Source organism: Anolis sagrei, chromosome Y (assembly GCF_037176765.1).
Source record: "Anolis sagrei isolate rAnoSag1 chromosome Y, rAnoSag1.mat, whole genome shotgun sequence".
NCBI lineage: Eukaryota > Metazoa > Chordata > Lepidosauria > Squamata > Dactyloidae > Anolis > Anolis sagrei.
Window position 1 is genome coordinate 64,345,958 of NC_090035.1, and position 15,179 is coordinate 64,361,136.

A 15,179-nucleotide genomic window follows, 5' to 3' on the forward strand; every position below is an offset into this window, starting at 1 on the left:
GTGAAATGATTGTTATCGGGATTTCTTTCTGTGTTAGAAGTAACACTCTGAACACACTTTACAAATATGTGAAGAAAAAAAGATTATCCCAGATAGGACTGAGATCATACGCAGATCCCTTATAAATACTATGTTATTCAGAACTGAGTTCCACTTTAAAGATATAGTGAGCTGTTGCAGATTGGTCTAGTGTCAGTATTACTCTTTTTTGAAACATCTATTGCAGCAGCACTCTGAAAATAAGAATCTGTTTGTCCAGGAGATGAAATCTGAAGAATCATCACCTGCTTCTGTCATGATTTTCCTGATCTTCATCATATTACTTTTACCCCACGTAGTAGGCAAGAAGACAGAGACACGGTGTAATCTGGACAGATCCTATGCAGAAGGCTACTACAAAGATGGGGATCTCATTCTTGGTGGTGTGTTATCTTTAGCTCACCAAACTATTCCAAGTCCAAATTACGAAGGACGTCCTGAGGAAATTTCTCCGTACAAGCTTCCAACAGTGTAAGAATTCTGTTTCTTATTAGCTGGTTGAGATAGTAAATATTTTGACACTACATAGAGAAGTCTGAAGCAGAGGCTGGATCTACACTATCATTTAAAACTGCATGATATGACAGTGTAGACCCAGCCAGAGTCTTGGGAAGCCAACTTTTGGCACTTTGATTCATATATAATCATCACTCTGAGTGTTTGACCTGTTAGCCAGACTAGACGTTATAGCCCCTGATTGTATATTGTGTATTCCAATTTGAGATTCTCACTTTCTACAAAACTACCAGATCCTATGACACTCAGCCCACACCTTTTGTGCTAATCAATTGTTGAGGCAAGATTCATCTTTCAGCTGATACATATAAAATGGAGAGGTAATGATAAACACGGTGCTAACATTGTATTGTCGAAGGCTTTCATGGCTGGAATCACTAGGTTCTTGTGGGTTTTTTCGGGCTATAGGGCCATGTTCTAGAGGCATTTCTCCTGACGTTTCGCCAGTATCTATGGCAAGCATCCTCAGAGGTAGTGGCTGGGGTGGGGCAAAGAGCTCTTCTCTGCTGGAGCTAGGTAAGAATGTTTCAACTGATCACCTTCATTAGCATTTGAAGGCCTGGCTGAGCCTGGGAAGATCTTTTGTTGAGAGGTGCTAGGATGTGCCTGGTGATGATGAACCAGCCTGGACACAGCATATTATTTGAGAACACAGAAATGCTGGACCACTCTCACAACCACCATGTCAGGCTACACAGAGAAGCCATTGAAATCCACAAGCATGTGGACAATTTCAACAGAAAGGAGGAAACCATGAAGATGAACAAAATCTGGCTACCAGTATTAAAAAACTCTAAAACTACAACAGCAAAACAGCAGAGAGGAAACAACCAGGCACATCCTAACACCTCTCAACAAAAGATTTTCCCAGGCTCAGCCAGGCCTTCAAATGCTAATGAAGGTGATTAGTTGAAACATTCACACCTAGCTCCAGCAGGGAAGAGCTCTTTGCCCCACCCCAGCCATTCCACAGATATATAAACCCATTGTCCTAATTCCAACAGACCTCACTACCTCTGAGGATGCTTGCCATAGATGCAGGCGAAACGTCAGGAGAAATGCCTCTAGAACATGGCCCTATAGCCCAAAAAAACCCACAAGAACCTAGGGTGCTAACGATTTGGAGTGTTGACAACAGGCTGCTCAAATTAAGAGAAGACGTTTATACAAGAATAATGTTGCCAACAATTTGGAGTGCTGACAGCAGTTAATTTTAACTAATATGGATATAAAAATAATTTTGTTCAAATAGCTTTAGAAAGAAAAAAAAAACCCTAAGGCATTTGTGGCCAAAATTAAATACCAGCCTAGATATATAAATCCAACTTTCCTCATATCCAACAGACCTCACAACCTCTGAGGGTGGCTGCTATAGATGCAGCAAAACGTCAGGAGAAAATGTTTCTGGAACATGGCTGGAAAACTCACAACAACCCAGTCACTCTGAACCTTTGACCTGTTAGCCAGACTAGATGTTATAGCTCCTGATTGTATAGTGTGTTTTCCAGTTTGTGATTCTCACGTTTCACAAATTCCCTAGTCCAATGTTACTCAGCCCAGAACTTTTGTGTCAATCTGTTGTGGAGGCAAGATTAATCTTTCAGTCGATACACATAAAATGGAGGGGTTGTGACAGACGAGGTGCTAACCATTTGGAGTGTTGACAACAGGTTGTGGTCAACACTCCAACAATTTGGAGTGCGGAGACCAGTTAATTCAAAACAGAATAATTTTGTTCAAAGACTTTTAGAAGGAAAAAAAACCTAAGCCATTGGTGGCCAAAATTAAATACCAGCCCTGGTTACAGAGATCAAGTGTCTAGCAATTGAGCCTTTAAAGTTCTTTCTAACTTTGACCTTTTGCTAACATTAAAAGATTTCTAATCCTTTAGTGCAGTGGTTCTCAACCTTCCTAATGCCGCGACCCCTTAATTCAGTTCCTCATGTTGTGGTGACCCCAACCATAAAATTAGTTTTGTTGCTACTTCATCACTGTAATTTTGCTATTGTTATGAATAGTCATGTAAATATCTGATATGCAGGATGTATTTTCATTCACTGGACCAAACTGGGCACAAATACCTGATACGCCCAAATTTGAATACTGGTGCGGTTGGGTGGGGGATTGATTGTGTCATTTGGGAGTTGTAGTTGCTGGGATTTATAGTTCAAAGAGCATCCTGAACTCCACCAATGATGGAATTGAATCAAACTTGGCACACAGAACTCCCATGACCAACAGAAAATGCTGGTGGGCATTGACCTTGAGTTTTGGAGTTGTCTACATCCAAAAATCACTGTGGACTCAAATAATGGTGGATCTGGACCAAACTTGGCGTGAGTACTCAATATGCTGAAATGTGAACACTGGTGGAGTTTGGGGAAAATAGACCTTGACCTTTGAGAGTTGTACTTACTGGGATTTATAGTTCACCTACAATCAAAGAGTATTCTGAACACCAACGATATAATTGGGCCAAACTTGGCACACAGAACCCCCATACTAACAGAAAATACTGTGTTTTCTGATGGTCTTTGGCAACCCCTCTGACGTCCCCTTGTGACCCCCCCCCCCAGGGGTCCCAACCCCCAGGTTGAGAAATGCTGCTTTAGTGCCATTCAGCTGTGTTTCTCTACATTTCTATGTTTAGAGCTCTAATCAAAGTCATTTAGTTAGAAGTTCTTGGATTTCTTCATCCTGTGTCTGTGGTAGCAGACCAGCCTTCTATTGCCCAAGTCCTATTAATATTTCTGTCTAGAGAAGATCTGTCACTCAGTACCTATGCATAGGTCTTCTGAAGGTGCAACTAACCATAAGAATATAAGCCTGTGTGTTGCATATGAAATGCTTCGCTTTTCTTTCTGTCTCCACAGCCCAGAACCAAAGAACTACCAGCATGTCCTGGCATTTGTATTTGCTGTGGAGGAAATCAACAAGGATCCCAATTTCTTACCTAACATCTCTCTGGGATTTCGCCTGTATGACAACTATTACAGTGGAAGTCAAACCTATGAGAATGTCATCAGCCTACTGTCTGAGAGGGACAAGCTCGCTCCAGTTTATCTTCCGTTCTATGGAAATGGGCTCTCCTATGCTTATGGTCAGTCATCTTATGACAACATGAATACAAAGAAAGTCAAAATATTTCCCAATTACCATTGTCAAAGCAAAAGGAAAATGGTGGCTGTCATTGGGGCCCAGACATCAGAGTCATCTGTTCAGGTGGCCAACATGCTCGGGATCTACAAGATACCACAGGTGAGACTAAGGACATTTCTATATTCCCTTTCAGCTTCATCTGAAAATGAAACCTATGGAGAGATGCTGATGTTGAGCTTCTGCACAACCTTGCAGAGAAGAGCAGAATACAGCTATAGTATCCAGCATTATTGCAGGACCCAAAATGCATTGAGACCCTTTTGAGGAATGAAGCACACAATTTCAGAAGGACCAACAAGTCCTCTCTGGCCTACAATCTGCACATTGGAGATAGACCAACGAATCAGTTTAAGCTTTAGTATTATTTTGAAAAGGTGATCTCCCAGGCATTCTAGTATTCTGTAGGCATATGAAATGATGATAATAAAGAAGGAGAACATCTTGTTTTTGACTCCTGGACTCTTGAGTTCCCTGCTGAGAAAAAACACTGAAGTCTTTGAATCACTAGCAAAATATATTTTTATTCACATAAGCTTCTGACTTTTCAAGTAAATTATTCCCTGAAGTAGGTTTCACCGATAGATGCTGCTTATTTGTTGATTGTGTGTTTATGAGTGTTTTGAATTTATTTCTTGTATTGTGTAGTGTATTGTTTTATTGTCTCTTATGTTGAGTACTATTTTAAGTAAAAATGTTGGACTTCCATTTGAAAGATAAATGCCTCACAGGATTGTTGTGAGAACACAACTGGACTGGTTAAAAAAAGGTAAAGGTAAAGGTAAAGGTTTTCCCTTGACATTAAATCCAGTCATGTCCTGCTCTGGGGGTTAGTGCTCATCTCCATTTCTCCATGTCCGTAGACACCTCCAAAGTCATGTGGCCAGCATGACTACATGGAGCGCTGTTACCTTCCTGCCAGAGCCGTACTTATTTATCTACTCACATTTGCGTGTTTTCGAACTGATAGGTTGGCAGAAGCTGGGGCTAACAACTGAATCACATGCCGCTCCCTGGATTCAAACCTGTGACCTTTCAGTCAACAAGTTCAGCAGCTCAGCAGTTTAACCCACTGCACCACTGGGGGCTCCGCTGTATTGGTTTTGCTATCTTGAGCTCCTTAGGTGCTCAAAAACTCCATGATTTTGCTTTAAGAAAAAATGTTTCAAAACCTGTTTCTACTATAAACATTCAGGTCATAGAAGGAACTTTGAAAGTTTTGCGATCCAGAGGTTTTTTTTAAATGACCTGTCTTTTGTCTGCTGCGATATCTACGTTTCCCTGCCAAGTGTAATCATTTGTGTTTTAATGCTTGATTTTATATTGTTGTGTCACTTATTATATTGGTTTTGCATCTTATGTATTTTATTTTCTGATTTTCTGTTATGCTTTTGTGTTATACTGTGTTTACTGTATCAATGGGCATGGCCTCATGTAAGCCGCCCCGAGTCCCCTTGGGAGAGATGGAGGTGGGGTATAAATAAAGTTATTATTATTATTATTATTATTATTATTATTATTATTATTCTCTTTCCTACCACCATCCTGTGATGCATGTCAATTTGAAACAGATTCACTCTTCCAAGTTTCCTCACTCAGTTTCATGTCTCAGATGGAGACTACAACTTAGATTTTCCAAATCTTAGGATGTATCTGCACTATAGAATTAATGCGGTTTGATACCACTGCTTTGGCTTAGTTCTATAGAATCATAGGTGAGGTTCCAACTGTAGTCTGGTGAGGCTCCAGCCTTTCCAGAGAAGACTGGAAACCTAAAACTAAAATTTCCATAGTATTGAGCCATAGCAGTTGAAGTGGCATCAAAATGCATTCATTCTACAGTGTAGATGCATTCCTAGTCTATGTTTTAATCAAAGCAATAGACAACTTGCTGAATTCTTGCTATACCATTCTTTGTTTCCACAGATCGGTTATGGTTCCTCTGACTCTATCTTAGACAGTCAAATTGAACTTCCCTCCTTTATTAAAATATATTCAAGTGATGAACTTCATTTTGTGGGCATAATCCAGTTGCTTCTTCACTTTGATTGGACTTGGATTGGACTTATTGCCCCATCTTATGACAGAAGTGAAAACCTCATGCATAAACTAAAAAGGGAAATGGAGAAGAATGGGATCTGTCATGAATTTCTCTTTTTTGTACGCAATGTTTTACTATTTTTGGATGAAAAGGATGGGAGAAAACGAGAGCTGAGGAGGTCATCATGCAAAGTGGTATTTGTCTATGGCGATGCCGACTTCCTTGAAAACGTGTACTGGCACACAAATGAGATATTGGTAGGGAAAATGTGGCTGACCACGGCAAAGTGGGATGGTAATCCGTATATATATGCAGGACAGTTCTCTGGTGCCCTATCCTTAGCTTCCCATCAAAAAGAGATTCCAGGATTCCGATATTTTCTCCAGTCTGTGACTCTGAACAAATATCCTGATGATGTTTTCATTAAGAGTTTCTGGAGCCAAGTATTCAACTGCAACTTGTTTCCTCCCTACTCTCTGCCTGCAAAACTACAACACAGGCCATGCACTGGTTGGGAGAAGTTGGATGGTCCCTCTGTATCCCATTTTGAGATGAACATGAGCCCCCTGAGTTACAGTATCTGCAAAGCGGTTTTTGTGGTGGCCAAAGCACTGCACAATCTTTCTTTAGACAGATTAAAGCAGAAAAAAGGGGGAAACGGTCTGAAACTTGGGATTGTTCCACTCTGGCAGGTGAGTCCTTACTCTTTGAGAACATCACAGAAAACATGAGGCAAACCAACAAAATCCGATACTAATCCTTACTGTTGTGCAAGTATTCTGAGTGTTGGGTTTCATCCCTGGACTGCATAAGTCTCTTGTGTCATCAAGTCTCCAGACCTCAATGAATAGCTAGATTAGAGATAGGATTCGACTGAGGGGCTCCTCCCTCCACATTCCTATGCATGCTTATTTATTTATTTACTTTATTTACAGTATTTATATTCCGCCTTTCTCACCCTGCAGGGGACCAGGGCAGATTACAATGCACATATACATAGCAAATATTCGATGCCATTAGACATACAACATCTGTAGACAGACACAGAGGCAATTTAACATTCCAGCTTTTCCGGCATCATGAGGGTATGCTCTATTCCAGCCACAGGCACTACCGCTTCACTTGTGACACCGAGTCCTTTGATGGAGTATTGACTCATTCTTCCGCATGCTGCTGGAAGTTTTTGTGGTGTCGTAAATTAGTTAAATTAGCCTCCCCGCATAAAAGGGTACCTAAATTTCCTACTTGACAGATACAACTGTCTTTCGGGCTGTATAGGTCAACAGCAAGCTAGACTATTAATATTTGGGAGCTCGCTCCAACCCGGGCTGGCTCAAACTCATGACCTCTTGGTCAATAGTGATTTAATGCAGCTGGCTACTAACTAGCTGTGCCACAACCCAATACTTCTGCTTATCCCAGAAAGTATGAAGTAACTTTCTCTTTAAGTATTTTTATTGCTTTGGGTTTGGCCTTATGGTCATCCTCCATTGTTGCCTTTTCTTCCTTCTAGTGAGGACACATTTTGCCTCCCTCCAGGCAAAATTTAACTGCATAGATATTTTTGGCTTTCTATCCTTTTACCATTCTTAGAATATGAGTTTTAGTAAGCTAGTTAGCTCCAAGACCTTTTCTATCTAGAATGGATTCCTTTTTACTTCAAATAAATATGTGGAACCTAAAGTCTGCAATCCTGTGCCTTCCTGTTGAATGGAAGCTTATCCTGGCTCACCACATGTAAGTTTCTGCTGGTTATGAAGTTTGCTTCTGGTATTCTGCGATATTTATGGTGGAATCACACCAGGTGAGGGTTATTTTTTGAGCCTAACAGCTCAGATTCCTCAACACTGAGATTAGGAACATACATTATAATTTATAATATGAAACCCTTGCCCATAGGACCAAGACTATCGATCCACCAGTGCACCTCCAACAATATATGGCATCTTTCAGGATTGTCTAGGTCCTCCATGTGAAAAAGAAACTGACCATTAGAAAAAAGAATGGAAATCAATACTTACCCCCATCGTCATCTTTCCACCCTCTCCTCCCCCTTTTTTCCTTTCCTTTTCTTTTTTTTTTGTCCCCCCTTCCCTTTTCCATTCCCTTTCTGCCCAATCTATTATTTGTTTATTTTTATTGTTTATATGGTAACAGAAAATTCTGTTTAATAAAAATTATATTTTAAAAAAAGAATTTTCTGGTTTCTCCATGATAGATGTCATTCATTATTATCCAATTTCCAGTTTCCAGAGTAAGTTCATGAAGCTATCCCACACAGATACAGATGCCATATTTTATTTCAAGTCACCCATTTGATTGAAAGTTCACAACATTTTCCAATTGCTGATTGATATTAGAATGGTTTTTCACATTTTTCCAATTTTCAAAGAGTTCACACAATAAAGAAATTTTGGACACTTCATAACACACACATATTCTTTATTATATTCAGATACTTCACAACAAAACTGTTGCGAGAAATGTCAGACTGATAAATAACCCTCACTTGGGGTGATTCCACTAAAAATATCGCTTAGTGCCAGGAGCACACTTCCTAATCAGCAGAAACTTACGTGTGGTAAGTCAGGATTAGCTTCCATTCATAGATGATGGCAAAGTGTTGCAGAGTCACAAGTTTAGGTTCAAAATGTTTATTGGAATAAAAAGAAATCCATTCTAGAGAGAAAAGGTCTTGGAGCTAACTGACTGACTAAGCTAACATTCTAAGGATGGTAAAAGGATAAACTATCAAAAATATCCATGCAGCTACATTTTGCCCAAAGAATGGCAAAATGTGTCCTCACTGGAAGGAAGACAAAGGCAGAAGGAAAGGGGCCAAAATGGAGAATTACCACATGGTCAAACCCAGGGCAATAAAATACCTTTAAAGAGGAAGTTACTTCATCCCTCACAGAGATTTCATTGCTACATTTTCAAAGGGAGAGGAGATAGTCGCAAGCAAAGTGTAATGACAGAGCCCCTTCTGAGATAAGAATACATAGGAACATGGGGAAAGGGGTCCCTCAGTCTAATCATACTTCTAAGTCTAGCTACTCATTGATGATAAGTTTTGGACACTTCATAATACCCACATATTCTTTGTTACATTCAGATACACTGGTTCCTTAAGAAAATACTTTTCAACAAAACTACTGTGGAGGGTGCCATTTTTGATGGGATTGAAGACATGGCAACTTATGATATTTTAAATTGGATCCTGTTCCCCAATGACTCCCTTCTCAGTGTGAAGGTTGGAGAAGTGAACCTTCACTCTGCAAGAAACCACAGTGTTGCTATTCACAAAGAGATAAACATCTGGAATGACAAATTCATCCAGGTAAGTGATGTGGCATACGTTCTTCTTGATGGCTTATTTTAAAATTCATAAACTGCCTCTCACCAACAAATGTCAGCATATAATAATGCATCAATACACAAATATCAGAGCTTTTTTAAAAAAAAGTTACCCCTTAACCAGTACAAAATAAAAAACAATGTTCGAAATCAATCACAATTACATATTTTGCATTTGAAAAGCATACAACAGTTATGCTCAGTAAGTGTCCTTGGAGAAGGAATTTCAATGTTCAGAATGCAAAAGAAAAGGACCTGTCTTTTATTTCCTCATTATAGATTTATCTTATCAAAGCACTCAGAAAAGTTTGTACATGGATAGGTTGTTACAGAAGCCACTTAAATTTAAAATGTTGTATAAAAATGATTGTTTCATATTTACTTTAATTTTTTTCTCACTGAATCTGCATAGCCACCGCGTTCTGTGTGCAGCCATAAATGTTCACCTGGGTTCTGGAAGGTTATTTTGAGGGACAAACCTAAATGTTGCTTCCAATGCACAGAATGTCCTAGAGGAAAAATATCCAATGAGACGGGTATGTATTAGTAGTAGGTTATGATGCCACATGACTTAATAAACTATCCTGTCCATAGACTTTTGACATTACTCAGATCCTGTTTCCCAGCCGTAATGATCTCTAGTATTCAAGTCCCAAAATAGTAACTAGAGACAGGAGATTTCCATTACAGTGAGTTGATTTGGTCATATAAATACACAGTGAGCTTTACAAACAAATGAAATCACCACACCTGCTCCTCGGTCCAGCTTTTGTTTATATAAACAATTTAACTTCTGTTTCCTTACAAAACTTTTCCATTTCTGTGAGCATGTGCCTTAAAGCCATTATGTTGACTTTTATTGCTGGAGCATGCATGGTTAGACCCATTATGCCAGTGCTAGCTAATTAGCCTCCTAGTTTATTCCCATCACTTATGAGAAGATTTATGGCCTTGCTGTGTCAACCAGTTTTCACTCCCTACTACATCACCCTGTGATGGGACATGAGAGACGCCTCCAACAGGATGGTAAAACATCCGGGCGTCCCCTGGGCAATGTCCTTGCAGATGGCCAATTCTCTCACACTAGAAGCGACTTACAGTTTCTCAAGTTGCTTCGGACAGGGAAACAAACAAACAAACCCCTGTGCTTAAGTTTGAAGTCTTAACAAAACAATTCATTAAATTTGGTTTTTTTGAAGTTCCATCGTGGGTCAAGCTGCCCCTTCTTGGAGACTGTTAGAGCTAACTAAAACTAAGTTTCAAGTGAGGCACAGAGCAGTGATCAATATCAATTAGCATTATAATTAGGATATTAGGCAGTTGGGTTGTTGTAGGTTTTTCGGACTATATGGCCATGTTCTAGAAGTATTCTCTCCTGATGTTTCGCCTGCATCTATGGCAAGCATCCTCAGGAGATGCTTGCCACATATGCAGGCGAAACATCAGGAGAGAATGCTTCTAGAACATAGCCATATAGCCCAAAAAACCTACAACAACCCAGTGATTCCAGCCATGAAAACCTTCAACATATATTAGGCAGTTATCAAAACACAGAGTTGTTACAAATCAAAGCGGTGCAACTATGCAATATTGTTAAGTACACTTGTTAAGCAGTTATCCTCTGCAAATGTCACATCATTCAATTATTCCAACCTATGTTTCTTCACTTTGGATATACTGACAATATTTGGATATACTGACAATATTTCAATCAAGTAAAATGCCCAAAGACAAATTGATGAAAGTGTCCTCTGATCTGTGTTTTCTAGATATGGATTATTGTGTGGAATGCAACAAGGATCACTACCCAAGCAAAGGAAGAAATAAGTGCATCCCCAAAAGCATAATCTTCTTATCCTATGAGGAACCTTTGGGAATCACATTAGCTTTCACTGCAGTATCTTTTTCATTCTTGTCTGCTGTGGTGCTTGGAAACTTTATCAGATGCAGAGAGTCCCCCATAGTTAAAGCCAACAACCGGCAACTCAGCTATGTCCTCCTCTCTTCCCTCATACTTTGCTTCCTCTGCTCTTCGCTCTTCATTGGACGACCAAGTAAAATGACTTGCCTTTTTCAGCAGACAGCCTTTGGGATACTTTTCTCTGTCTCTCTTGCTACAGTCTTGGCTAAAACCATCACTGTGGTTCTGGCCTTTAAGGCCACAAAACCAGGCAGCGGTGTACGGAAATGGCTACGACCTAGAGTTTCTTATTTCTTTGTGATGGTCTGTTCTCTTATTCAGGCTGTGATTTCTATGGTTTGGTTGGGAACATCCCCTCCATTCCCAGATGCAGATTTTGACTCGGAGCCTGCACTCATAATCCTGAAGTGCAATGAAGGCTCACACACTGCCCTCTATTCCACTCTGGGCTACTTGGGTCTTTTGGCTTTGGTGAGCTTCATTGTGGCTTTCCTTGCCAGGAAGCTGCCTGACACCTTCAATGAAGCCAAGTTCATAACTTTCAGCATGTTGGTTTTCTGCACTGTTTGGGTATCCTTCATCCCAGCCTACCTCAGCACCAAAGGAAAGTATACGGTGGCTGTGGAGATATTCTCTATATTGGCCTCTAGTACTGGGTTACTTGGCTGCATATTTTTCCCAAAATGTTATATTATTCTATTCTATCCAAATAAGGACCAGAAAGCACATATAACCAGCAAACATTTCCAGTGATATATAAATGCTAATGGATGTCTCATAAGTGTAAATATTATAGCAATGCTGATGGAAATTGAGGTTTTGTAAGGTGCTGTATTGTTTGTGATGATTTCTTTGATGCCACTCATTGGAGCAAAAGTTGATACCAAGGTGCCAAGCAACTCTGTGAGTATGATTACACTGGATCATTTCAATTGCTGGGTACTGTTGATGTGGGCATTCTGCTGAGGCAAGGAAGAACAACCTTCTTTCTTGACCCCTGCACCTTTGTCTGGTCATCCAGGAAGAAGATGCAATTTGATCACAAATACAACAAATAACACTATGTATTTTCCATTGCTACATCTTCAAAGGGGGAGGAGACAGTGGCAAGGAGGAGGAATGACAAAGCCCTTTTTGGGAAAAAAAATTGAAGGAGCTGGTGGTGGTGATGGCCGATAGGGAGCTCTGGCATGGGCTTCCATAAGGTCACAAAGAGTCGGAAACAACTGAACGAATGAACAACAACAAACAAAGTGTTTAGAATTTTTATAAGCCTAGATGATTTGGGTCCTGGCTATTTACAGGATCACTTTCTCCCATATAATCTGCCCCTTAAGACACCCAGGTACTCTGGATGATGGTGACTTGAACTGGCCCAAACCTGACTGGCAATGATCACGCAGAGGACCTTTTTATCAGCCGCCCCAAGACTGTGAAATGACTTGCCAGAAAAGCTGTGACAGCTAAATTTCAATGGCTTCTCTGTGTAGTCTGACATGGTAGTTGCTAGTTGTGTTCTCAGATAATATGTTGTGTTCAGGTTGGTTCAGCCAGGCTTTGAAACTGCAAGCCCATTAAATGCTAATCAAGGTGGCCAATTGCAACAGTCACACTTGCCTCAAGCAGACAAGAGTTTTTTCTCCCACCCTGGACATTTCTGATATATAAACCTCACTTCTCTAGTTTCCAACAGACCTCACAACCTCTTAGGATGCTTGCCATAGATGTATCGACTGAAAAATGAAAGTTGCCTCCACAACTGATTAGCCCAAAAGGTGTGGGCTGAGTGTCATAGGACCAGGTATTGTCGTAGAAGGTGAGAATCACAAACTGGAATACGCACCGTAAAATCAGGAACTATAATATCTAGTCTGGCTAACTGGTGAAAAGCTCAGAGTGATTGGGTTGTGAGTTTTCCAGGCTTTATGGCCATGTTCCAGAAGCATTCGCTCCCGACAATTTGCCTGCATCTATGGCAGCCATCATCTGAGGTTGTGAGGTCTGTTGGAAACTAGCAAAATGGGGTTTATATCTCTGTGGAATGTCCAAGGTGGGAGAAAGAACTCTTGCCTGTTGGAGGTAGGTGCAAATGTTTCTGGCTCCCAGTATTTAAAAATTCTAAAATCATAACAGTAAATAAAGAACAGCACTCAAAAAAGGGGAATTCCAGGCAAAAAACAATCAGAGTGAACTAATCACCTCCCAACAAAGGATTCCCCCAGGCAGTAAGAAGCCAGACCTTGAAACTGCTGGACCATTAAATGCTAATCAAGGTGGCCAATTGTAACATTCACACCTACCTGAAACAGACAATAGTTCTTTCTCCCACCCTGGACATTCTACAGATATATAAACTAGGCCTGGGCAACCACGGAAAAATTTGTTTCTAAAATCGATTCGTTTTTTGGGGGGTTTTGCGTTTCGATATTTAAAAGAATTCCGAAATTTTTCTTTTAAAAAGTTCGATATTTACAAAATTTCATAAATGTAAAAAAATTACGAAACAATAACAAAACAATTTCGAAACAATAACGAATCGATTTGTTAATGGCGGACGCGACCGCGCAATACGCTAAAAAACCTCCAAATGGGACAGGGGGAACTTCTGAAGCTTCCCTCTCCCTCTGTTGTTGACTCTTGGTGTGATATTATATTTTTTTTTCACTAATTAAACAAACAACAACTATAAAACTTGCCCCAGACATGCGGAAGTAATAACGAAACGACTTCAAAACGATAACGAAACGAATACATAACGAATCCGAAACAATTACGAAACGAATTTAAAAATTTGTTTCGTTTTTAAGTTGCTCCAGAATGGTTCGTTATCGCTTCGTTATAAAAAAAAATAACGAATTTTTAACGAATTACGAATTTACGAAACGAAACCGCCCAGCCCTAATATAAACCCTACTTGCCTTGTTTCCAACAGACCTCACATCCTTTGAGGATGCCTGCCATAGATGCAGGTGAAACGTCAGGAGAGAATGCTTCTGGAACATAGCCATACAGCCCGGAAAACTCACAACTCAATGATTCCGGCCATGAAACACATTTTATACCTATTTGGGAGACATTTGAAAGAATAGACATTTGCTGCAATTGGTTCAAATTATGACCCCGCAGTCTTATTGGTTCAGCAGAATATTCATGGTTGCAAGTGTTACTGAACCCAAAATTGGAACCCAAAATGAATCCCAATACCTGCTGCTCTGAGAGTGCTCAGACATGAAGCCCACAGGTAACCTTTCCCCCTCAAAACTAGTTTCAGGTAACTTTCAGCCTGAACTCACCAAGTTATATTAAGCATGTACATGCACCTCAGGGCAAATCTCATCATGTCATCAAGGCAAGCAACACAATCAACTTACAATAGCCCTGTGTGTTTACAGTGGAGCCAAGGAAGAGCCACAAAGATTTCCCAACATCTGACCAGACTTCCACCAGACTTCCACCGTGGGAACCCATTCATGCCCCAAAAACAACCAGACCCTCTTATTGGGAATCAATTCAAGACATATCAATACCCCTGCCATCCTTTGTCAACCCAGAAAAGACCCATTGTTACATTCCGAACAGATGAGATTGAGGCCATTAGCACTCATTAACTCAAATCCTACCAACACTGTGTTGTCAAAGGCTTTCATGGCCGGAATCACTGGGTTGCTGTGGGTTTTCCAGGTTGTATGGCCATGTTCCAGGAGCATTCTCTCCTGACATTTTGCCCACATCTATGGCAGGCATCCTCAGAGGTTGAGGGATCCTACCAACATTGTTTCTTTTCCCACGTCCACGAGAGTTTTCATCAGGGTATGTCAATTTTAAGGGTGCAGATTCTGCTGGCATTCACTTTGGCCAAGGTGAATAAAGCCTCTGTTCCTTTGCCTTCAACCTGTTCATGTCTCATTGGGTCTTTGGAGCTTGGTACACCAGGTCTCTGAAACTGAGGTTCTTGCAGTAGCTGAAATCATGCAGGGTTTACAGTTTATGACTGAAATACAATATTACAGGAAACTTAATAAAACTTTTTACTGAAGGAATTTTGGAACTGGTTCTCTGTTTCTGCACCATCCCTTTTTGCTTCAGGAGCTCAGTAGCCTGAAAGGGGATTCCTTTGGGGAAACAATGTTTGCTGGTTGGTATAATTTG

At 40.4% G+C, this 15,179-nt stretch overlaps 1 protein-coding gene across 1 annotated transcript; it reads left to right on the top strand.

Moving 5' to 3' along the window:
* Positions 1–867: 867 nt before the first annotated feature.
* On the top strand, positions 868–11,783 carry LOC137095651 (vomeronasal type-2 receptor 26-like). The gene is made up of 5 exons (XM_067462413.1): positions 868–875; positions 3,429–3,813; positions 8,868–9,092; positions 9,522–9,645; positions 10,879–11,783. Exons 1-5 carry the CDS (start codon positions 868–870, stop codon positions 11,781–11,783), a joined length of 1,647 nt encoding a protein of 548 aa, XP_067318514.1.
* The last annotated feature ends 3,396 nt before the right edge of the window (positions 11,784–15,179 follow it).